The sequence below is a fragment of the Epargyreus clarus genome, unplaced genomic scaffold (genome assembly GCF_041222505.1).
Source record: "Epargyreus clarus isolate Ecla_fem2 unplaced genomic scaffold, WU_Ecla_fem_2.2 ptg000010l, whole genome shotgun sequence".
Classification (NCBI taxonomy): Eukaryota; Metazoa; Arthropoda; class Insecta; order Lepidoptera; family Hesperiidae; genus Epargyreus; species Epargyreus clarus.
The window spans coordinates 1,148,561-1,174,389 of NW_027332218.1; the positions used below are offsets into that span (position 1 = coordinate 1,148,561).

General features: G+C 36.3%; 1 protein-coding gene across 2 annotated transcripts; it reads left to right on the forward strand.

Moving 5' to 3' along the window:
- Positions 1-1,513: 1,513 nt before the first annotated feature.
- Positions 1,514-23,723, forward strand: LOC140745260 (venom protease-like). 2 transcript variants are annotated; one of them, XM_073077005.1, is made up of 9 exons: positions 1,514-1,933; positions 8,797-9,945; positions 17,822-17,979; positions 18,556-18,742; positions 19,247-19,385; positions 21,400-21,563; positions 22,275-22,376; positions 22,828-23,012; positions 23,397-23,723. In XM_073077005.1, the coding sequence occupies exons 1-9, from the start codon at positions 1,864-1,866 to the stop codon at positions 23,544-23,546; spliced, it is 2,304 nt and encodes a 767-aa protein (XP_072933106.1). In that variant the 5' UTR covers positions 1,514-1,863; the 3' UTR covers positions 23,547-23,723. The 2 variants fall into 2 exon arrangements, with proteins under 2 accessions (XP_072933106.1, XP_072933107.1); XM_073077006.1 differs by lacking the exon at positions 8,797-9,945.
- Positions 23,724-25,829: the final 2,106 nt, after the last annotated feature.

Sequence of the window (25,829 nt, forward strand, 5' to 3'; positions counted from 1 at the left end):
TCTCACAGGTATGCAGGTTTCCTCACGAGGTAAGTACGAGAGAAGTCACGAGATAAGTAATTTAACGTAATTAAAGTTTTTAGGAAAATTGACATTGATTATTTCAGAAATTTCCTGTAAATATACCTTCTCTGGTTTTTTGAAGTAACGTGCGTATAGATATTAATGATATTATCACTTATTTCTGTCTAAAGCAAGTAAGTGATAATTTTGATGGACAATGTCGTAAAACTCTAAATGGCCTGCGAGTTTACTAAAAAGGTCTTAGAAGTATGTGATGTATACCACATACTCACTTTTTAGGGTTCCGTACCTAGGTAAATCCTACCCTAAACCTATTTCTAAGCCTCAGCTGTATGCCCGTCTGTCACAGGGCTGTATCTCTTAAACCGTAATAGATACACATTTGAATTTTTTACATAGTATATGGACGATATAACAACTAATACTAAAAATAAAAAATCTTGGAAGAAAATGGGTGTCCCCATAAATAAAACCACAATTTTCGGCGTTTTTCGCTTTAGCTATTGAACTGTAATAGGCAGACAGTTCAAATTTTCACTATGCATTTCTTCTTTACTTCTATAGCTACTATGATAACAGATATTAAAAAAATAAAAAATATAGTGGAACGGAACCCTCTATGCGATTGTACTACTCGCACTTAGCCAATTATTTATCAAAATAAGTAGATAAGTATGTACTAGTTCATTATGAGTACTGCGTAATTTCCAATTTTAGGAAAATTGCCACGTATTATTATTTTCCGGAATTTTCTATAAATATGTAAATTAACAGTTTTCCGTTTCCTATTTTCTGGTTTTTCATTTACTCCCGGTATATTGTATGAGTAACATTGGAAGTAAGTTCCGGTGTGAACATTATTATTATCATTGTAAATTATACAGTATGAGGATATGTGTTATATTAATATAACTTTGTTATGTGTGTTTGCCTTTATATATTTTTAACAACATTCATGTTTTAGTAATATAAGTAAAGTATTATTTAAAGTTTTTATTGACTATTTTCAAATCATTTCAAATATCAAATTTCGCAAAAAGGAGATAGCTCTCAATTTGACTGTATTTTTTCATTTTCGTTACTTTATTGTCTTGCCACTAATCCATCGAATTAAAAAAGAAATTAAATTAAAAAAAAATTAATGTTTTCAATATATTTGTGGGCGTAGAGTCAATCATTTATTAAAATTCAAATTCTATAGAATCTTAGGGCTTATGACCACCTTTGGCAAAAACCGTATAATATAATCTTCGTTGCATAAAAACATTTTTCCGACCTCAGATAGAACTTTAATCCTATCTAGGATTGATAACCGATGTCCAAAGCCCGTACTCTTACTACCAGCTGTACCTTATCTACTTCTACCTAAAAATGTACCAAACAGACAGACTTACGAACACAAAATAAATACGGAGTGACGTTGCAGCTCACCTCGGCCCGATCTCTTATACGTCGCTCCGGTCAAGACCTCAGCAGTACCATAGTACGCTTGACCATGTGAACATACGTGTGCTAACTCAACTAAGTGAACTCGACTCTTAACTGACTCGTGCGAAGTTAAAGTTAACTGAAGTTTAATACAGTTTGGAACGGTTCTTTCGGGTTAAACGTGTGAACTAATTTGTTTTAATTAGGTTTAAAATGTTGTTGTAATTGCGTGTAAATAAGTACTCATTATTTTTAAATTGTGTTTGAATTAAAACGGGATTTTTAGACAAGAATTTTCATACTTTCGCGGACTTTTTTGTTGAAAATTCGTAATTTTAACTAAAGCGAAACTGTAAAACTGTGATTATTTGACTTTTTAGTTAGTTTAGTAACTTTAGTTAGTTTATAAATATGTCGCGAGTTAGTGTAAACTTGTGTGTGTGTTTGTTTTTACATATATCGGCTGTGTTGTGTCAATTTGGTGAGTACGATAAGTTTTATTACGTAAGTTACTAACAATTGATTTCCGTTTTTTAATGGAGTGATAATGTTAAGTGTTAACAGTTAAGTTAACGTTTTTTAAGTTTTGTTAAATTAGGTTTATTTGTCTTTTGTAATAGTATTAGTTAACATTGAAATTATAAAATGATTATTAATATGTAAAGTGTACCAATGTGATTAAAATTTTATATTTTAAGTATGAAATTGTAAATTGAAATAAAACAAAACTATATAGATATTATATAAATAACTAACAGTAAATTTCATAATTTTACACGTATTTCATGAGAATTCGTTATAAAAGGTTCCCTAGACATCAATATAGTCTGCAATGATCATCATCAACCCATTACTGTCCCACTGCTGGGCACGGGTCTCCTCTCAGAATGAGAAGGATTAGGCCATAGTCCACCGCGCTGGCCTAGTGCGTATTGGTAGACTTCACATACCTTTAAGATTTTTTTATAAATCTCTCAGGTATGCAGGTTTCCTCACGATGTTTTCCTTCACCGTTTAAGCAAGTGATAATTAATTTCTAATACGCACATAAATTTGAAAATCAGAGGTGCGTGCCTGGAATTTGAACCTCGGACCCCTCGTTCGAGAGGCCGCGTTTCTTAACCACTAGGCTATCACTTCTGTCTGCAATGATAATCGTGACTATATTTATACATGAGATGGCCATCTAAGTTACAGATGGCCATAGGTGTCAGTGATCATTTACTCTTAAGCAATCAACTAAGCAGTCCACCAGATTGCATGTCCGTTGCTACCTTAACCTTATAAAAAGTCGTTTGCTTATACATTCACACTGTACACACATTTAAGAAATATTTCCATAGAACTCTCAGAAAAGTGTCAAACTCTACTTAACTCTACATTTGTTATCAGAAAGGTGCAAATATAGACATGCTGATTTTCCTTAGTTTTCATATTTCGTCACTAATTATGCATAATGCGATTATACTTATCCGAGGGATTCCAACTTAGTTTGCAAGTAAGTAGTTCTAATCTCATCTGGGATTGATTACAGATGTCCATGGGCAATAGCCATTTACCATTTTGTAAGCAGCATACGTGTTTCCTACTTATGTGGTATAGAACCACATAACTTTAAATAATTATTTATAATTTCAAATTATTTCTTAATATATTCACATATGTGTATTTGTAGATTTTTGTCGCTGTGTGTTTTTTTTTTTTTTTTTTATAATATAAGGGTATCAGACGAGCATGCAGTCCACCTGATGGTAAGTGGCTACTGCCGCCCATGGACATCTGTAATGAACCCCAGATAGGATTAGTTATTCCTACCTGAGGTTGGCCACAGACGCGCCGCTACCCCTGAGGACTAAGCTGGGACGCCTCGGAAAAGTCTGTCTCCCTTACCACACCCTTCAAACCGGAACACAGCAGCGCCTAACACTGCTGTTATAAGGTAGAAATAGGTGTGGCGGTGGTGCCGCCGGAGTCGAACCACAAAGGGTTCTACCACCTTCATAATGTGTGTGTATAAACATATAAATAATAAAATCTTTCCGAGGCGTTCCAGCTTAGTCCTCAGGCGTAGCGGCGCATCTGTGGCCGACCTCAGGTAGGAATATCTAATCCCATCTGGGGTTGATTACAGTCCATTGGTGGCAGTAGCCACTTACCATCAGGTGGACTGCATGCTCGTCTGCTACCCCTATATTATAAAAAAAAAGAAAATATAAATCGACAGGAATTCCACCATTATAGTTTTGTACAGTAGGCGCTATCAGGCCTCTTTCAAAATTATCGTTTGTACAGACCGTTATAATTTTATAACAGTATCTAAGATTTTATTAATGACACTTCCGTCTTTTTTATAATGTTATTGCTAATCGCCATATAGTAATTATAATTAGGAAGCGTGGGTAAGCCGCGTTTATGCAAAATTAATTAATTAAATATTAATTTATGGATTCGTGATTCTGTGATATAAATAGCTTATGTGCATTTAAATGTGTTGATAACGTCGGTTGAAACTTGGTTGGTAGGAGTCCGACATAACCCTTCTGCTCCCCCAGGCGGGAGAGGATCCATGAGGATTTCTCCGCGAAAAAAAAAGAAAGGTTGAAACTTGGTTTCTTAATCAAGCGGTCCGAGGTTCGAACCCCAGGCAGGCATCTCTGCTTTTTTAGTTTTATACGTCTTAGAAATTAAATATCCCTTAATATAGTAATGAAAAACATTTTCACACACTGGTTTTTGTCAGTGTGTGAAACTATTTTTCGTCATTATGAAGGCTAATTATAATTAAGTTAAAAAAATCTCAAAGGTGCGTAAAGTCTATCAATTTGAAATTGGCTAGCGCGGTCGTCCATGACCTAACCCTCTCACTCAAAGACCCAGCAGTGGGACGTGGGTTATTTTTCAACTCTAACTCAATCTTAATGTTTATCTTGTATCACCGCAGCGGACTATATATGTTAGATATTAAGTAGCTTATGTTAATTAGAAACAAAATCACACAATTTGCATTAAAATCAGGCTTCTGTGTTGCCTCTGAATATAAATCGTTCATTTTATTGTTAAGTTTACGTTTACGATATCTCGTCTACGTTTATCTCATCAACATGTCTAAATAACCAGTTTTTATTAATATTTAACACAAAAAGGCAAAAAGGGAAGCTTATTTTAATACATGAATTAAAAAGTAGTTTCTATAAAAAAATATCCTTTTGTTGAAATTTTGCTCACTAGTAATGACATACTAAAGTTTATATTAATACGAGCTTTTGCCCGCGGCTTCGCTCGCGTTACGAAGTAATATTGTCATCCCCTATTTTATCCCCTTGGGGATAGAATTGATCAAAATCCTTTCTTATCGGATGCCTACGTCGTAACATCTACCTGCATGCCAAATTCCAGTCCGATCCGTCCAGTGGTTTGGGCTGTGCGTTGATAGATCACTATGTCAGTCAGTGTTTGAGTTATATATATTTAGATAATACATAAATAAAAACACTTACAGTCCCACATAACCCGGCGCTCCCACGGCATCGGGGAGCGCACTTTTGAAGGATTCCCCCTCGTCAAAAAAAAAAAAAAGAAAAAAAGGTAGAAATGATATATTAAAAGGGAACGCTGGTTATTTAAACTATTGACAAACATAATAATCATATATATGATTAGATTTCCTTCTATTGAGCCGTCAATCAGCAGGAAAAAAGTTATTGCTTACCTCACGAGAAGCCTCGAGTTATGTAATGAAGTACGTATTGTTATTATGATGATTGGAAAACAAGAATACAAATACAATACAAGTGCTTCATCACTTTACACTATATAATATGTAATATAATAGTTAAAATAAGATATATATTAATACATGTATACAAAATATTAATAAGTCGGAGAGCCTATTTTCGTCTCATAACAGCAGCGTTAAGTGCTCCTGTGTTCTGGTTTGAAGGGCGTGGTAAGGGAGACGTGCTTTTCCGAGGCGTTCCAGCTTAGTCCTCAGGCGTAGCGGCGTATCTGTAGAGAACCTCAGGTAGGAATATCTAATCGTATCTGGGGTTGATTACAGATGTTCATGGGCGGCAGTAGCCACTTACCATCAGCTGGACTGCATGCTCGTCTGCTACTCCTATATGATATAAAAGAACCGTGAAACATTGTTTAAAAGATTTATGACATACAACGTGACGTCATGCATTGTTAAATAACAAATACACGAGTATTTTTTAACCGCAATAGTTAACAAATATACGAATATTTAGCATTTTTATGTAGTAGTAATTTAGCATTTTTATGTAGTATACTAGGATTGTGTGTGCATTAAAAAAGAAAAAAATGGTTATTAAAAAAACATAAACACACTTTCATACCGGATATTTTCTGTTGATGTCGTGTTCCGATGCGGTAGTAGTGTAAGAAAAAAATAGATAAAATCTTGTAATTATATTGTAACTGACAATTCGTAAGGGCCTACCCAAAATAAATTTATTTTATGTCATGTTATTTTATAATAAAAAGAGATCTAACTATCCACTTTGCAGTTATGAGGACTAAAGTAGCTTGATTTACAAAACATTAAAATTATTTCATTCTTGATAAAATAATCAAATGAGGTTAGTTAAATGACTACTGTTCTTCTTATTTTTTTGCAGATATAAAGTTCAGTGCGCTTGACCCTCTAACCTTGCAATATTTGTAAAAATCTTTTGTACATATCTATGTACACTTGTATGATCTCCAACAAATATAAAATAGGTTTTTTGTTTTTTATAATATAGTGGTAACTGACGCATGCAGTCCACCTGATGGTAAGTAACTGCCGCCCATGGACATCTGTAATCAACCCCAGATAAAATTACATATTCCTACCTGAGGTTCTCTACAGATACGCCGCTACCCCTAAGTACTAAGCTAGAACGCCTCGGAAAAGTAGATAGTACACTTTATACACCTTAGAAAAGTAGGTAGGAAGGTAGATAGAAGAAGTATTTTTTCATTTCAATAAAAAAAGTATATAAAGATAGCTTCAAGGGTATTTTTTTCAAATTGCATTTAATGTAATACGGAAACTCCGTCAAGCGTAACCACAACCATTGTGAATTGTCGAAATACTTTGGGCAAAAAATGACCATATGCACCATAGAATATATAATAAATAGACATGGTTGCCTCATTATTGCCGCCGCAAATGTATTGCTACCCGTAAGGAGTAAATTTAAATTACTCGTATAATTGTCTCTACCTTTCAAACCGAAATATATTTAAAAATATTTATATAAACTACTAATATTGTAATGACAAACTTCAGACAGTTAAACTACCTTATTCCTAAATTAGTTAATGATCTGTCTGTCTGTTGTAATTTAAAAATCAAAATACCAACAAATATTTTAAAGAATGTTGCACTTTTAATCTGAAAAACCTCTCATATACTAATAATTATCATCATCAACTCATTACTGTCCCACTGCTGGGCACGGGTCTCCTCTCAGACTGAGAAGGATTAGGCCATAGTCCACCGCGCTGGCCAAGTGCGTATAGGTAGACTTCACACACCTTTGAGATTTTTTTTTATAAAGTCTGAGTGTGCAGATTTCCTCACGATGTTTTACTTCACCGTTTAAGCAAGTGATAATTATTTTCTAATACGCACATAACTTTGAAAAATCAGACGTGTCTGGTATTTGAACCTTGATCGAGAGGCCGAGTTTCTTAACCACTAGGCTATCATTGCTTATATACTAATACAAGTATATATCTATAAGTGTCATTTCTACAATATTATGTGTTCTGTCCATAAACCTGTGGTATAGACGTCACTGACGTCATTGTACAATTATTAGCTAAAATTGTACGTGCAAATAATTCCGCGATGGGGCTTTACCGCCACTCAAATAATGAATGAAGTTTTTTATGACATAAAAGTGGGAACTTATGTGCCATCAACTTGTTAAATGGACATCGCAACCAATTGTAAATTACCCGAATATTCGATGATTTAGTTTAAAAAGAGATAAACGAAGAAAAATAATAATGATAATGAAAATAAAATACTGTGGCTGAAAAAGCGTGTAATCTTCTATATACTTAATACATTTGCGTCTGTTTGTAACAATAATTATCAATATTAATTAAAACGATTAAAATCAATCCAATTGATCTTGATTGACAATTATTGTCTAATTTTTAACCGACTTCCCAAAGGAAGAGAGGTTATCTATTAGACACGTATATATTTTTTTGCTTGCTTTAATAGAATATGTATAGATACAGTCAGTGCTATAAGTATATGAGCAGATGACGATTTCAAAAATACCTATACACCCAAGTGTTCGTGAACAGCTGAACCCCTAGCATCATTAGATGAAAATCGTAAGGCATCATAAGATGAACTCTAACGCGTCAAAAGTAGCGACAATAGAATACGTATAGATACAGTCAGTGCTTTAAGTAGACGAGCAAATGAACATTTCAAAAAATCCTATACACCCAAGTGTTCATAAACAGCTGAACCCCTAGCGTCATTAGATGAAAATCGTAAGGCGTCATAAGATGAACTCTAACGCGTCAAAAGTAGCTGAACACCGATATGTGCAAATAGTTAGCTTTCCTTGACCTTAGGGTGACCTTCTTGACCTTAGGGTCACTAATACATATGTCACTGTTCAGCTACTATTGGCATTGTAGTGTTCATCTTATTTTGAAACTACGACGTTTGTCTAATTATGGTGCTAGTTGTGTTCAGCTACTTATGTATGTGTATGCCTATGTGTGAATGTATGTGTGTGTGAGTGTATGTGTATGAATTTTGGAAACCATAATATGTTCATCTACTTTTGAGTTTACTGTACATAAATAATAGTATCCACTTAATCACCTTGCAACATTGGTCTTTGAACTCCATTTTTTGCTTTATGACGGTGAAGTTGATGATTATAATACACGTATGAGGAAGTAACAAAAACTTGTGAACATGTTATACTTTGATCGCTATTACCAGAAGTTCGAAAATCCTGGATTTTAATCGAAACTAGAATCTTTGTCACTTTTCTATGTAAGTATCTCGAAATATGTTATCAAATATCATTGGTACACTTTACTATGGTTTAAAAATTATTTGTTTATTTTCAGTTTTCGGTTTAGTTACAATAATACTAATACTTAACTAATTATATTGTGCAAAACGTAGTGTGTTAAACAACAATATTATTAAGTTGATGGGCATTTGAAGTACATTGTAAAGAAATGCGCGACAATGGGCTAAGTATATAGTTGCATAGAAGAATATAAGCTGTCATATATATGCGTATCATAATATGTTCCTTTTTATATTTCTAAATAACATTTCCTTATTAGGCTTCTTCCCACGCCGAGAAGAAAGACGACAACCTTTCGGCTTCGCTCAGAATTTCTTCCCGAGCCGAAAAAGTATAATACAGACCCTCTCAGGGATGCTGCAGTTTGAACCGAGAAACCGAGACAGAAACCAACAATACAACCCATTTATCCCGGGTATATCTACCCGGCCAGATGACCAGTACAACTTCAATCGTAATGAATACCAAAATCCAAATAATGTGCGATTTCCCAATAGATATGATGTTCCTTATGATAATGTGAATTACGAAAGACCGAACAATCAGTATGAAAGACCCAATGAGAATCTAGAAACGAATTATAATCCCGATTATAATAATGCGAATCCCGGAGACAATTTTGGTAATAATTTCAATGGTGGATTCGCTCATAGTAATAATGAGAATGGTGGATTGGTATCAGGGAATGATAATAGCGGTCCTGTGTTCGGTAATAACGAAAATAGTGGACTTATTTCTGGAACTATCAACAATCCACCAGATTCTAATAATGAGAATGGAGGACTTATTTCTGGTACTGTTAACAATCCACCTAGTTTTGGTAATAATGAGAATGGAGGTCTTATTTCTGGAACCGTCAACAATCCACCTAGTTTTGGTAATAAAGAGAATGAGAATGAGAATGGTGGACTTATTTCTGGTACTGTTAACAATCCACCAGCTGCCGGTAATAATGAAAATAGCGGGCTTATTTCTGGAACTCTTAACAATCCACCTAGTTTTGGTAATAATGACAATGGCGGGCTTATTTCTGGAACTGTTACCAATACACCAACTTTTGGAAGTAATGACAATGGAGGACTTATTTCTGGAACTGTCAACAATCCACCCAGTTTTGGTAATGAAAATGGAGGCTTTATTTCTGGTAGTACTAATGGAGGCCTCGTTTCCGGTAACACTTATAACGATAGACCGGTCTTTCCTTCAAACGACAACGATTTTGGAAACCACGGAAAAACAGAAACGCCTTCACCAGTTATGGTTGTTGAAGAAGCGGAGAATATACCGGTTTTCGGTCATAGAAATACCGAGGTTGATGACGTCACTCCTAATAACCTGCCACAGTTGACTCCGGTGCCTACATCTGGGGCGAAGAACAACTTGGTTTTCCAAAACGGACCAATTTTCAGTAATGATACATTTTATATGAAATTAACTAATGGGAAACTAACAATTGGACCCTTGTGTAAATATTTTGGGGAAAACAGTTTTTAACAAATGACAATTATTCTGCTGGGATTGCACGACAAGATCATTAATAAAAATGCTAAACAATTGTGATCAATTATTTAATTCGTGGTATAATTCATGTTATAAAAAAATAACTAAAAATACTAATATAATAAGGTATAAATAGGTTTTTTAATAAAATATGAATACTAAAATTGTGATTAATCTTGTAGTCCGCGCCAAACTGCTCGTCTGCTCTGAAGTTGTTGCGAGGATGTACGAGTAGATACAATTTGCTATAGCGACGCGATTCATTTCTATATTCAGAGCGGACTAGCAGTTTTACGCGGACTGTATAAATGTAACCCTATTTGTTTATTTCTAATATTATAATCTTATAGTTATTCTAATAATTAACATTTTAATTTACAATATTCTAAAATAACAAGTGTTACTTGTAGGTATATATTTTTTGTCCGTTATCAATAATCGATCTACACAATTTTTAGACTTCCAAAGATTGAAAAATGCAATTTCACATGCACTGTCCAACTAGTTCTGATACAGTCCTCAGGGGGCGCTTATTGGAAAAGTATGGACGAATACGTAAACAAATAGAAAAGCAGTCATATTTGTAAAAACTTAAAAACTCATACGAAGGGTACAGAATGATCCTATGTTATGATCCTATGTGATAGGTCCTATGATCTTTGGTAGGAAAAACAATAAATAGATTGATTATAAATAGCGACGTTAATCTAATGTGTTAACTATCATTTAGTTCAATCATTTCATGTGTCATTTCCTCTATAATGTGGGAACTTGTGACAATGGTTACCGATTTCCGATAAGTATGTCATAATTGTGATAGTATTACTTTTTTGTCGTGTTAATGCAAATTAATGTAGATTAGTTTTTTTCTCATCTATAACGGCTGTTAGTATATGACCATCGTATCAAAAATCTTAACCAATTTTTGTCTACTAAAGTTTGAAATATCCAATTTTTCTAGGCAATATTAGTCTTATATTATCAATTATAGGCAGTATTTACATGCAGTCTACCTGATGGTAAGTGGCTACTTTTACTCATTTACATCTTTAATCAAGCTCAGATAAGATATGCGTCCTAACTGAGGTTACAGACCGCTGCTACCCTGAGAACTAAGTTGGATCGCCTCGGTTAAGTATGTCTCCCTTACCACAGCCTTGAAAAAGGAATACAGCAGCGCTTTACAGTGCTGCGTCAGGTGTGGTAGTGGTGCCTCCGACGACGAACTCTAGATTTTACCAACTTCAAAATAATAAGAAAATACTGTCTATATTATACCGGTTAAAGCAATGAAGTAGGCACCTTTTATTTCAGCAAATTCTTCACATTAATAATTATAACGATAATTAAATAGATGGTTAGAGCTACATATATAGATGAACCAAAAAAAAAAACAAACCACCAACATTTTCATATTTTTTTATTTTTAGTATTTGTTATTACAGCAGCCACTGAAGTAAATACATTGTGAAAATTTGAACTGTCTACTACTTACGGTTCAATAGATAAAGCGAAAAACGTAGAGAATTAGCGGTTTCTTGTATGGCGACCCCCCATTTATTTTCAATATTTTTTTTATTTTTCTTATTTGTTGTTATAGCGGCCACCTATACGAATACTCTGTAAAAAGTGTCTCTATCTATTATCAAAGTGTATCTGTATTATTAAAGTATATCTGTATTATTAAAGTGTATCTATTACGATACAGGAGATAGAGCCCTGTGACAAACGGACAGACGGACAGACGGACAGCGGACTCTTAGTAATAGGGTCAGTTTTTACCCTTTGGGTACGGATCCCTAAATACGAGATTGTATACAAATTTGAACCTCCTGGAACCAGTTTGCTCTATTTCTCGGAAAATTTCCATATTCTGAGCACACAAGATCCGGTTTAAATTTAGACTTATTCGTATGCTAAGTCCGTCAAAGATTTATCTCCTTATCGTGGTTACAAGTATTGATCATGTCGCATCAATGTTGAATAAATTTTAACAATTCCTTGTTACCTCAGAATACGTATTTTGTTTTTTGATTTGTGCAAATGATTGACGTTTTCGTTTGTCTTCAGTAGCACTACCATGAGTTGGCATAGAAACGCCACTATAGAAATTGTAAATAGAAAACTATTGTCATTTTGCTATTGAGTAACATAACTACAATCGTTACGGTATTTCTTGACAACGTCTGTCAAATTAATGACTCATGGGACCGAATTTGTATGGCAATAGATCATAATGACATTCGATCGATTTGATTTCGATAGGTTTTTTACGTATCGAGTTACGCCACTACGGATTTTACTTCTACGAGTAACCACCAGAGGCGCTGTACAATTTTTCATACATTTATTTTACGCAGTCGCTAGCGAGTAATACTTTTGTAAACTCATGGTAGTGCTCAGTTCTGCCATCTTTTTACATTGAATGTAATTGTTTTGCTGCAAATTATACAAAAATAGCATTTTACTTATGGACATTTATAATCAACCCCAAATACGGTTAGAATGTTACCTGAGGTCGGTCACAGATAGGCACATCGTTACTCAAGCACTAAATTAGAATAGCTCGTATAAATATCTCCCTTATCACAACGTAACATTGATATTATAAGGCAGAAATAGAAGTGGCGTTAGTTTCGACCTACGGGAGGTTCTGTCACTTTCAAATATGTATCTGTAAAGCGACTGAATCATTCTGAAATGTGTATCTAACGACGTTTCTACGCTATCCTAACTCTAATTTAAGCAGTGATAGCCTAGTCGTTAAGAAACTCGGCCTCTCCATCGAGTGGACCGAGGTTCAAATCCTAGGCACGCATCTCAGATTTTTCAAAGATATTTGCGTATCAGAAATTAATTATCACTTTCTTAAACGGTGAAGGAAAACATCATAAGGAAACCTGTACACCTGAGAGATTGATAAAATAATCTCAAAGGTATGTGAAGTCTACCAATACGCACTTGGCCAGCGCGGTGGACTATGGCCTGTTCCTTCTCATTATGAGAGGAGGCCCGTGCCCAGCAGTGGGACAGTAATGGGTTGATGATGATGATGAACTTTATTTTTAATTTCTTAATGCTTGTAGCATTTCCATCTCCCGTTGTCTTAAAGACAATAAAAAGACATGGTATCCATTTCCCTTCCACTTTTAATAGTTTTTTTTCCTTCTTTAGTCTTTTTTTCTTCTAATCTATTTTCAAATATTTTATTCCTTTCACGGCCATATTTAATCACTATTTGTTTAAAATCGTCCTCGTTGGTGCCAATATTTGTATATTTTATGCAATTCACAGCTTGTATAAACTCACTAGTGTAAACTCATTTTACAATATTTAAACATCAATGTCATAATACTTCATCTTTATTTGACGCGATTGTACAATTGCACATATAATATAATTTTTCAATTTGCACATATATTTAGTCAATTTGTTACTATCCCACTGCTGGGCATGGTTCTTTTGTCACTTCACTGCGAGGGTCAAGAGCGGATTGATAGGCAATACATACCTTTGAGAACTTTGTTTAGATTTTTAAAGTAAGTTTTCTCACGATGTTTTTGTTTACCGCAAAAAAGTGCTCCTTAATTTATAATAGGTACATAACTTCGAAGAGTCAGAGGCTGTGTACCAGAAGGATTTGAACCTCGGACCTCTAGATTAAGAGCATCGCAATACTTTAATCTGTACACATGACATAACAGTAGCTTTAAGTGCTACATTGTTCTGGTTTAAAGGGTGTGGTAAGGGAGACATGCTTTTCCGAGGCGATCCAGCTTAGCCCTCAGGGGTAGCGGCGCATCTGTGGCCGACTTCAGGTATGAATATTTAATCCTATCTGGGATTAATCATAGATGTCCATGGGTGGCAGTAGTAACTATCAGGTGGACTGCATACTCATTTGCTACTGCTGTATTATATAAAAAATGAATAAAATCCGTCTCAAAATATACGTAGATATTATATAATGTTATTTCTCACTAGCTTAATGATCACAAGCGCGGTAGCCGGTACATACTTAACTTGCCGTGACCACATACATAACCTTGGTGGCACCAACATGTTTAGTTTAGTTCAAGATGTTAGAATACAGTGTGAATTAATCTTTATTACCAATCAATACATCAATATTATCCTGATATTGTAAGGGAGAGACTTATACGACGACGATTCACGTACGCCCGTTATCAATACTTAATCCATCCGAATTTTGTCTACTAAAGATTGAAATTTAACTATTTCAGTATTGATGTTGCAAGGCACACATACGCAGTGTTACCATACGTCCGTTATCAATACTCAATCCATGTAAAGTTAGCCTAACAAATATCTAAATTTGACAAATTGTAGTATAAATTTGATAAGCAAAACACTGGATAGATTGATTATTACGACGACCCGCGTGACGGAACGCGTGCGGTCTGACACGCAGAGGGTCTCGAGTTCGATCCCCGGACAGGCAGATATATAAATGACTAGCGGTGCCCGCGGCTTCGCCCGCGTTTAAAAAAAATAATATGACATACATAAAACAGAAAATCGACTTTTTGGTCCAAAAGATCGATTCTCCGATTAATCGATTTTAGATCGCCATCCCTAGTTCCCGTTGATTTTCCGGGATAATAACTATCCTATGTCGTTTCTCGGATCTCAGACTATCTTTGTACAAAATTTCATTAAAATCGGTTCAGTAGTTTAGGCGTGAAGAAAAGACAAACAGACAGACAGACAGAGTTACTTTCGGATTTATAATATTAGTAAGGATTAGTAAGGATAAGGATGAATTTAGATATCTATTTCTAGGTCTGGGTGTTAATGTATTTGTCTATGACATGATGTACCCATGACACCCACGACACAGGGTATCTTAATGTTGGTCTGTGAGTGTCGGAAGCGTTTTGATTAAAAACGAGTGTTATTTTTTAGGTCTTAAATCTTATTTACGACTAGCTGTGCCCCGCGGTTTCACCCGCGTTAAAAACGGAACGGCTAGTTCTAAAATATAGGTAGGCTAAGTTACTCCCTATTACATCAGCTACCTGCCAATAAAAGTCCCGTCAAAATCGGTACAGCCATTTCAGAGATTAGCCAGAACAAACAGACAGACAGACAAAAATTAAAAAGAAATGTTATTTTGGTGTATATATCGTATATATTCATATGCATGTAGTAAAAAGCGGTTATTTTAATATTAAAAACAGACACTTCAATTTTATTTATATGTATATATTATTTAGAGATATCCATGGATGATGGAAATCTGTAAATGCACACTTACCATGCATATGCATACAAATGCATGGTTATTTGCAACTTCAATTTCAAAGAAGTATGTACTTAATACTATATTTAATTGGCTTACAATGTTGTCTTTATGTGCTGATAAAAAGGTTAATTTATGTCGAGGTCAGCTATTTACATGAATTTTTCATTCAAATCTCGAGTTATTATCGCGATTAAAGATTGCTTATTGCTTTTATAATATACTAGCTGACCCGGCAAACTTTGTACCTCCCCAAAATGTATTTATCAAATATATTTCATATAAAATATAGCCTATGTTACTCGTGGATAATGTAGCTTATGAATGATGAAAGAATTTTTAAAATCAGTCCAGTAGTTATTGAGCCTATTCATTACAATCCATTACATTTATAATATCCGGGGGGTACCCTCGAGACCTGAAATTCCATACCCACTGACCTGGAGAGTATGACGTCCCACTTCTATCTCATCTGTAATCAATCCTAAATATATCAGAGTCCTACCTGAGGTTGACAGATGCGTGGCTACCCTTGAGGACTAAGTTAGTGATTCTCGGATAGGTACGTCTCTCTACTACTTCCTTCAAACCAGAACACAGCAGCGCTTAACACTGCTGTTATTAGGCAGAAATAACTTTGGCAAAGGTGCCGCCGGAATCGACACAGAGGGTTTAGGTTTAGTCCGCGTAAAACAGTTAGTCCGCTCTGAATATAGAAATGAATCGCGTCGCCATAGCAAATTGTATGGCACACCTGTACCCTTACCAGGAGGTTTTACGTTTCGACAAATATGACTGTTTTGGTATTTGTTTACGTATGGGCAAATACTATGGTAAGGGTGCTGCTCGCAACAACTTCAGAGCGGACTAGCAGTTTGGCGCTGACTATACCTTCTAAAATAATACTAATGTAGATTATTGACCGACAAATCAAAATTCACAGATTGTACGCCCTCTGTCGTCAAAGGTTATTTCATTGTGAAGCCTCATTTATATAATCTGTGCACAACATAATCTTTAAGACGATCTTTAAGGATGCTATTGTGTTAGAATTTTTTATGAGTTATGACTGCAGTCGTAAATGGTTCTTGCTTCTTGTCATTCAGTTTATTTTTATCTTAGATTAGTAAAGATAATTCGCCGTCTTGAAATTGAACGAAGTCACAAATGGCTGATTTATCAGTTATTTTTTTAAATTCTTGACAAATAAGACAATTTTAGAGAAAATTTACGAAAAAATTACAAATACTGCGTAATTTACATAATAAATAAATAAGTATTTCAAATATTTTACAGACATTTTAGCGCGGAGACGGCAAAACTTTTTTCCGCAACTATTTCAATTCTCAAAACTGGTTACGTTTTCTGGTTCGTGAGTAATCTTTACTAATCTATGATTTTTATGTGATATGTACTTGGAATTGTACACGATTTGCTTCCAAATATGAATATGGGCGAATAATTCGTTGACTCTTGCTATATAACCCACACTCCACGGCGAACAGACGAGCATTGTGGCTAGTATGTATACACCCTAATATTGGTAGGTGTATTCCTATACGGATGTACCCACAATGGTGTGTAGATACCCTACTCGCTCCTATTCGTCTGTGCTCGAGCATTTAAATGTTAAATAAGACGAAGAAGATATTTTCATTGGATTTATTAATTCAATTTTTCGACATGAGTTTCGTTACATTTTAAACACATTTTTGAGTATATATTTGCACGCAGTTTTAAATTGGTTTGGGTCTAATCGGTCTGTTTGTCATAAAAGCACTATTTATGTATAATAAAAATAACTTTAGCACTATAAATTCTGTATTTATTAATAATATATGTATAAGAATTATCATAGAAACTAAGAGGAATTAATATCATAGAGGCACCGACTTTTTAACTTTTCATAAACTGAGCTATAAAAACAATGAAGGCTTGTAAAAAGGTTTTTTACGAAGTAAACGGAAAAACTACTGATGTGTGGTCACTACCACCTATGGACATCTGTGATCAAACCCAGATAGGATTGAGACCCTGAGGTCGGCCATAGATGCGTTGCTCCTCTTAAGTTAGACCACCTCGTATGAGGATCTCTCATTTACCGTTCCTTCAAATCAGAACACAGCAGCTCTTCAAACTGTTGTTAAAAGGAAATAAGGGTAACGGTGGTATTTTTGAAGTCATCATCATCATCATCATCAACCCATTACTGCCCCACTGCTGGGCACGGGTCTCCTCTCAGATTGAGAAGGATTAGGCCATAGTCCACCGCGCTGGACAAATGCGTATTGGTAGACTTCACATACCTTTGCGTTTTTTTTTATAAATCTCTCAGGTATGCAGGTGCCTGGGATTTGAACCTCGCACCCCTCGATCGAAAGGCCGCGTTTCTTAAACACTAGGCTATCACTGCTTTTATTTATTATTCGGCTATTTCTGAAGTAGGACCACGTAAAATTCTACTAACCTAACCTAACCTAACCTTTCAGTGTCTAACTAATGTTATAACTGCTCATTCTAGAAGACACCTGCAGAACAGTAGATGGAGACATAGGGACCTGCGTCTCGATAAAGAGCTGCCAGCCCTATGTGAAGCTGGTACAACAGACCACGTCCAACCCTGAGGCTGTAAGGGTGCTGAGGGGGGCGCACTGCGGGTTTGAGGGGAACAACCCTAAAGTAAGTAACACGCGAATAATATTCATTTTTTTTTAATTAAAACTGAGCTGTGTCTAATTGGTGATAGAAGTGATTTTTTTATAATATAGGAGTAGCAAACGAGCATACAGTCCACCTGATGGTAAGTGGCTACTGCCGCCCATAGGCATTCGTAATCAACCCCAGATAGGATAAGATATTCCTACCTGAGGTCGTCCAGGGATGCGCCGCTACCCCCTAAGCTGAAACGCCTCGGAAAACTATGTCTCCCTTTAGACTAGAACAAGCGTTTAACACGGCTGATATGAGGCGGAAATAGGTGTGGCGGTGGTGCCGCCGGAGTCGAACCACAAAGGGTTCTACCACCTTTAATAGCCTTTAATAATAACAGTCTGTATTTATCTTTTATGTGCTCCACTGCTGAGTATACTTTAGGATGTGCTAGGGATTTGAACCCCTGACCATAAATGCATGAGGTGGAAATACATTCACACTTTCTTTTTGAAAAGTTCTTGATTCCTTATTCTGCTTTGAAGAGTGACAATATTCAAGAAATGTTCATTCATATTATCTCAAGTATACATATATCTTTTTCAGGTTTGTTGTCCGCCTCTATCCATCCCTGACGTGCCACCACCTTCCCCACCAGCACCACAACCAATACCTACTGCTTCACCCAAGACTGTCTCTGGTGACTACGTGAACTCCTTCCCAGAACCTCCAGTGTGTGGTGTCAGCAACGCTTCATTCAGTCGAGTGGTCGGAGGAATCAAGGCTAAGCTTGGTAAGGATTTACCTTTTTTTTTTGACGAGGGGGAAACTTTCAAAAGGTACCCGACGCCGTGGGAGCGACGACGGGTTACGAGTATGTGGGATTCTTACCAGACTAAAACCCCCCCGGTGACCGCCCTCTACGCTGCATAGAGGGCTCCGGGATCTCCACAGGAACGCAACCGGAGTCCTCTTACCGCGTTGCCTCGTCGGGCTCCGCCCAGATGACTATGAAGCTCGCCACTCCTTGTGAAACGTACGACGATATGCGGTCACACATACCATCGTTCTTTTGGGGTCGCTAGCCGGGCAGTTGGAGCTCCCACTCTAACTAGTTATATATAAATAAAATTAAAAATCAAAGCATGCAGAAAATGGGATCTCCCCTCGGTAGACTAAGAATAAATCTAGATTTCTGTTCTCATCATTTGTGTACCTACTTATAATTGTGTGAGTCCATGGCATTGGAAGCTACAGTGTGGAGCTGTAAGTGTAACAAAATTTTACTTTTCTCCAGGTGACTTCCCCTGGATGGCGTTGCTGGGCTACAAGAACAAGAGGGACGGCTCCACACGCTGGCTGTGCGGAGGCTCCCTCGTCACCTCCCGACACGTCATGACCGCTGCCCACTGCATCCATAACCATGAGACAGATCTGTGAGTACCGCAAAACATTATGAAGATGATAAAAGTTTAATTTTTTTTTATAATATAGGAGTAGCAGACGAGCATGCAGTCCACCTGACGGTAAGTGACTGCCGCCCATGGATATCTATAATCAACCTCAGATAGGATTAGATATTTCTACCTGGAGTCGGCCACATATGCGCCGCTACGCCTGAGGACTAAGCTGGAACGCCTCGGGAAAGTATGTCTCCCTTACCACACCCTTCAGACCAGAACACAGCAGCGTTTAACAACAAAATTTTACATCACAAAAGGATAGCTACTTATTTCTATGAATTTCATTAAAATGGGCAAATAATGAATGTATGAACGTAGCAACACCAATTACGATCAGGGCAATAGTTATTGTAGAGTATAATAATAACGACATTGATATGCAGAGGATAATGACATGTCATTATTGTAAGCAATTGTGTTTCGTAACATTAAGGCTTCATACACGTGGAAATATCTGTACTCATGATCCTTTGTGTAATCATCATCAACTCATTACTGTCCCATTGCTGGGCACGGGCCTCCTCTTAGGTTGAGGATTAAGCCATAGTGCACCGCGCTTGTCAAGTGGGTATTGGTTGACATCACAGACCTTTATGTAGTTCAAGTGGCAAATGTAAACCACCATCATCATCAATCCATCACTGTCCCACTGCTGGTCACGGGTCTCCTCTCAGAATGAGGATTAGGAAATAGTTCCCCGCGTTGGCCATTGCGTATTGGTATACCTTTGTGAACCTTTTTTAAAGATCTACGATACGAAACTATAAGTGGCTACTGCCGTCCATGGTCATCTAGAATCAATCCCAGATAAGGTTAGATTACTACAGATGCTTTGCTACCTCTGAGGCTTATGTTGGAACTTGGGGTTGAAATTATGTTGGAGCTTCGGATAAGTATGTCTCCATTACCACACCCTTCAAAGCGGAACACTCCTTAACACTGTTATTTAGTAGAACTAGGTGTGGCGGTAGTGTCTGCAAGGTAACAAAGGGTTCTACCTCCTACAAGACCACATGGATTTATTATTTTACATGTATTGTAAGAACAAAACACTTCACTGCAAAATTTAATAACGGTTAAATTTAATCAAGGTTAAGATCAAGGGTAAAGTCGTGAACAGTAGTGAAACATGTCTCCTCGATTAGAATACATACGAGCTTCATTACCACTTTCCTGTTCGTGACCCTGTTTTATAATCATAACTTTTATCATCATCATCATCAACCCATTACTGTCCCACTGCTGGGCACGGGTTCCTCTCAGAATGAGAATTGGTAGACTTCACATACCTTTGAGACTTTTTTTTATAAAGATTTCTCAGGTATCCAGGTTTCCTTACGATGTTTTCCTTCACCGTTTAAACAAGTGAATTATCATTTAATTAATTATAATTTCGAATACGCAAATAACTGTGAAAAATCAGATGTTTGTTAAAAGGGTTTGAACCCCGGACTCTCGGCGTTAGACGTTGGAGTTCATGCTAGTTACCAGCCTATAAATACTTCGATTTTAATACATACGAATATAATTATTATTCATCACTTTCATGTTCGTAACCCTGTTTTAAAATTATAAGTGTTTGTAACTCATTTATTCAATAATTAAGTCTTACTACATCAAATTACGTTAATAACAGTTATTTGTGGTATTTTAAAATCAAATGCCATTTATGTCACAGGAATCTTGATATGTAGATTAAAACTGATTTAAATGTCCCTCAATATGTATTTAATTGTAAGGTTATCAGGACCAAACAAGCACTTTAAAACGTATTCGTCAGCTAAAATGTCTATAACACATTCAAACAATTTCGAAAAGATCAATTTTCGATTTTCTAGGATGAAAAATCGATTTGCTGAATCAATCCGTAACTGGACATCGATTAAAATAATCGATTTTTTTGGCGCAAAAGATCGATTCTTCGATTAATCGATCTCAGATCGCCATCCCTAAATCTTTTTTATTATTAAAAAAAATGTATTTTCAGGTACGTCGTCCGTTTGGGCGAGCTGGACTTAGCCCGCGAGGACGAAGGTGCGACGCCTGTGGACGTCATCATCAAGAGCAAGATGAAGCACGAGAACTACGATTCCAAGGGTTTCACCAACGACATCGGCATCCTGCTTCTGGAGAGAGACGTGCAGTTCACTGGTATGGAGGTTTATCATCATCAACCCATTACTGACCCACTGCTGGGCAAGCTCCTCTCAGAATGAGAAGGATAAGGCCATAGTTTACCGCGCTTGCCAAGTGCGTATTGGTAGACTTCAAACACCTTTGAAAACTTTTTTTTTAAGATTTCTCAGGTATACAGGCTTCCTCACGATGTTGTCCTTCACCGTTTAGCAAGTGATAATTAATTTCTTATACGCACATAACTTTGAAAAATCAGAGGTGCCTGCCTGGGATTTCAACCTCGGACCCATCGATCAAGAGGCCGTGTTTCTTAACCACTAGGCTATCACTGCTTTTTTTATACAAACTAGAATCCAAAAGATATGAAACTGTAGCCCATCTGATAATAAATGGTCACAGCCAACCGTGGATATTTTGAAGGTAGAACCCTCAGTGGATCGACTTCGACGGCACCACCGCCACACCTACTGCCTGGTAACATCAGTGTTATACTCTGCTTTGTTCTCGTTTGAAGTATGTGGCAAGGGGGACAGTTATCCGAGGAGTTCCAACTTAGTCCTTAGAAGTAGCAAACTGTGTGGCCGACCTGAGGAGGAATCTCAACTTATCTAGAGATGTTTAGATGTCCATGGGCTGATGTAGCCACTTACAATCAGGTACACTGCATGCTTGTCTGTTTCTTCTATGTTATGAGAAAAATATGTTAATGAATCATTTTGTTTGTAGATTTAATCCGGCCGATTTGTATCCCGAAAAATAGTGAACTCAGGGCGAGGAGCTTCGAGAACTACAACCCCATCATTGCTGGATGGGGAGACACAGAATTCCGTAAGTATATTCCATCTAATATCTAAATGCAAATACTTACTATAAAAATAGACACTATTGTCCGATAGTTGAAAATCTGATTGATCCGCTCGACTTGCGATTGTTTTCCGTTGAGTTTGCGTTTAATAATCGTAGAAAACTGCGATCGTTTTGAAATAACAGTAGGTACCCATAGTATGAGGTTTTCCGTTTTCCGTTAAAAAATGACTGTTTTTGTATTAGTTAACGTATTTGCCCACACACTTCCAATCAGCGCCCCTAGCGGTGTAATAGAACTGATTAAAATGTATGGGAAATACGTAAATAAATACAAAAACAGTAATTTTTGTAAAAACGTAAAAACTAATATTAAGGGTGCAGGTCCCGCTCCCGGGTTAGTTGATTGTCATTTGTCATTGCCAGTTAAAACAAAACACGATACACGACATATCATAAACAAGTCTCTTTCTAGATGGTCCATCAGCTAGCCACCTCCAAGTGCTTCAGTTGCCAGTGGTCAGCAACAGCCACTGCGCCGAGGTGTACGCCCCGTACAAGGCTCAAGTTATCGACAAGAGGGTGTTATGTGCCGGCTACAAGGACGGGGGCAGAGACGCCTGCCAGGGAGACAGTGGCGGACCCTTGATGCAGCCTATTGTAAGTAGTGTTTAGAAGCTAGAACCATTTTTGGTTCGACTCTGGCGGCACCACCGCCTCACCTATTTCTACCTGTCTACGAGCATGCAGTCCACGTGATGGTAAGTTGCTGATGGTAAGACGCCCATGAACATCTGTAATCAACCCCAGATAGGATTAGATATTCCTAGCTGAGGTAAGCCATAGATGCACCGTTACCCTGAGGACTAAGCTGGAACGCCTCGGAAAAGTATGTCTCCCTTACCACGCCCTTCAAACCAGAACACATCAGCGCTTGATACTGCTGTTATGATGCAGCAATTGATGTAGCTAGTACTTCCTGAAATTAATACTTATCATTTAACATTTTAAGGGACGAAATCGTAACAGCATTTATCTTTCCAGTGGAATTCGGAAACCTTCACGACCTTCTTCTACCAGATCGGCGTGGTGTCCTTCGGGAAGCGGTGCGCGGAGGCCGGCTTCCCCGGCGTCTACACCAGGGTCACGGAGTTCATACCCTGGATGGAGAAGAATATGCTTGGAGCTGCTTGAACTGACTTGACCCTTCTCTCTTTTTAAATGGCTATTCTTGATCTGTTTTTACTACGTTTTATTTAACTTGGTGTGTTAGGTCGTATGGATGTGAAGGTTATATTTTGCAACTGAATTCGAACCAGTTAACCTCAACCATTGATATACCACTATTTAAAATGTAAATAGGTCATACATTTAAACCCGACGATGTATTGGCGACTCAATAAATATACTTGGACAATGGCTCATGTTTATGTGTAAAGATGTCTCGATTACAACGTTATTTAAACCAGAACACAGCAGCGCCTAATACTGTTGTTTATGGCAGAAATAGGTGGGACCGTGGTGATTCCGTAGTCTAAGCAGAAAGGGAACATCACCTTCTAACAACATCTTTTGTTCACGGTAGCGGTGGGTCGTTGAAGTTTTTTCCATCAAAGAAACGTCAACGTTAATTTCCGTTGATCAACTAGTTAATTTCGTCAACGAGTTCACGTGCTACTAATTTCAACTTGCATCAACAATAAACGGTTTTTAACTATGCTTCAACGATCAACGCGTCTCTACTGACGTGCGGTAAATGTTATTTTAGAAACAATTTGACGTAGTGTGTATTATAAATATCAAGAAATGATATAAATATCAATTCTCGATATTTATAATTAATTAATAGGAAATTATTAGATATATTCTACAAAATTAAGCTATATGCTCGTCTGCTACTCAAGTAGGTATTATAAAAAAAATATTTTTTTAATTTTATTCTTAACGTAAGTTTAATTCTAAACAAAATAAAATTTACGTTGAAAATAACGAAACGTTCCGTTCAACGTCGTTGACGTATTTAACTAGTTAATTTCTATTGGGTTGACGTTGATTCGTTGAAAGTGAATCAACGGTTGATTTAACTAGTTCGTTGATTTAACGACCACCGCTAGCAGCGCCTAATACTGTTGTTTATGACAGAAATAGGTGGGACCGTAGTGGCTCCGTAGTCTAAGCAGAAAGGGAACATCACCTTCTAACAACATCTTTTGTTCACTGTTTGTATTGTCCGCGTCAAACTGCTAGTCCGCTCTGAAGTTGCGAGCAGGTGAAGTTATACAATTTGGTATGGCGACGAGATTCATTTCTAATTCAGAGCGGACTAGCAGTTTTACGCGGACTAAAACAAATTATACTTTTATTAATGTTTTTATAATGCAGCTCTCTCAGATATATACTACTTAAATATCACAGTATTCAGAAAATAATGTGATACTTATATCTAAGCATTTTTTATTTAAGTCCATACAAGTAATTATTATGTCTACTTATTATTTCTACTAATTACTACTATTATTCATTATTATAATTAATATTGATATCTCTATATTTTATCTGTATTGTTTTAGTTAGGTATATTAAAAAATGAAATCACAGATTTCAAATTGTTGTTTAATATAGGGTCCAATAAATGTGTTCTCTTTTGAATTTTGAGTTACCTACTATTTTTTGTAAAAAATCGTAATGAAATAATATTTACGCAACTGAAAAATGATGGACACAAGTAATTTACTTGTACTTTCATAAAATATCAACTAAAATACGTTTGTATAGCAATATAATTGAATAAAATCTCATGTAAAAGCAATAATAATCTGAATTTACTTATTTATTACTACGCTTTTATTAGCTTGACCTGTATGTACTCGTATGTATGTATCTATGTAACGGAATCTTTGAACTCCATTTTTACCTACTTTGAACGGTCTGGTTAATTTAAAATTTTGAACAATTATCAAGAACCGATGACAATACACGATTTTAATAATTTTATTCCATTTTCCTCATCAGGATCGTCTGGAATCAGGATTAACGATTTTCCTTGTGCGATTTTAGCGTGGTTTTTAGTTTTTAAACTATAATTATGTGTGTATTTATGTTAAGAATACTGTTAGTAGTTTTAGGATTTTAATATCATCTTGTTACTTTGCTAATAATATCATTCCATTGTTACCCATAGTTTTAAACTATTTATTAACGTAGTTCTAACCTGATTTTAGTTTAACTTCAACGTGTCTCAAAAACAAATGTAAATTTATTTTTAAGCATCTATTTGAAATTACTCTTTAGTAAAAAATGTAATAAATATTTTGTATTAACATTTTTGTTTCTTTTTTGGCCTTACGACCAAATATTTTGTATATATTCAAATATATTTGAAGGTGGTTTGATCTCCTTGTGGATCGATTCCGGCGGCATCACCGCTACACCTATTTCTTCCATGAGGTAGAAATAAACAAGAAGAAATAGCAGAGC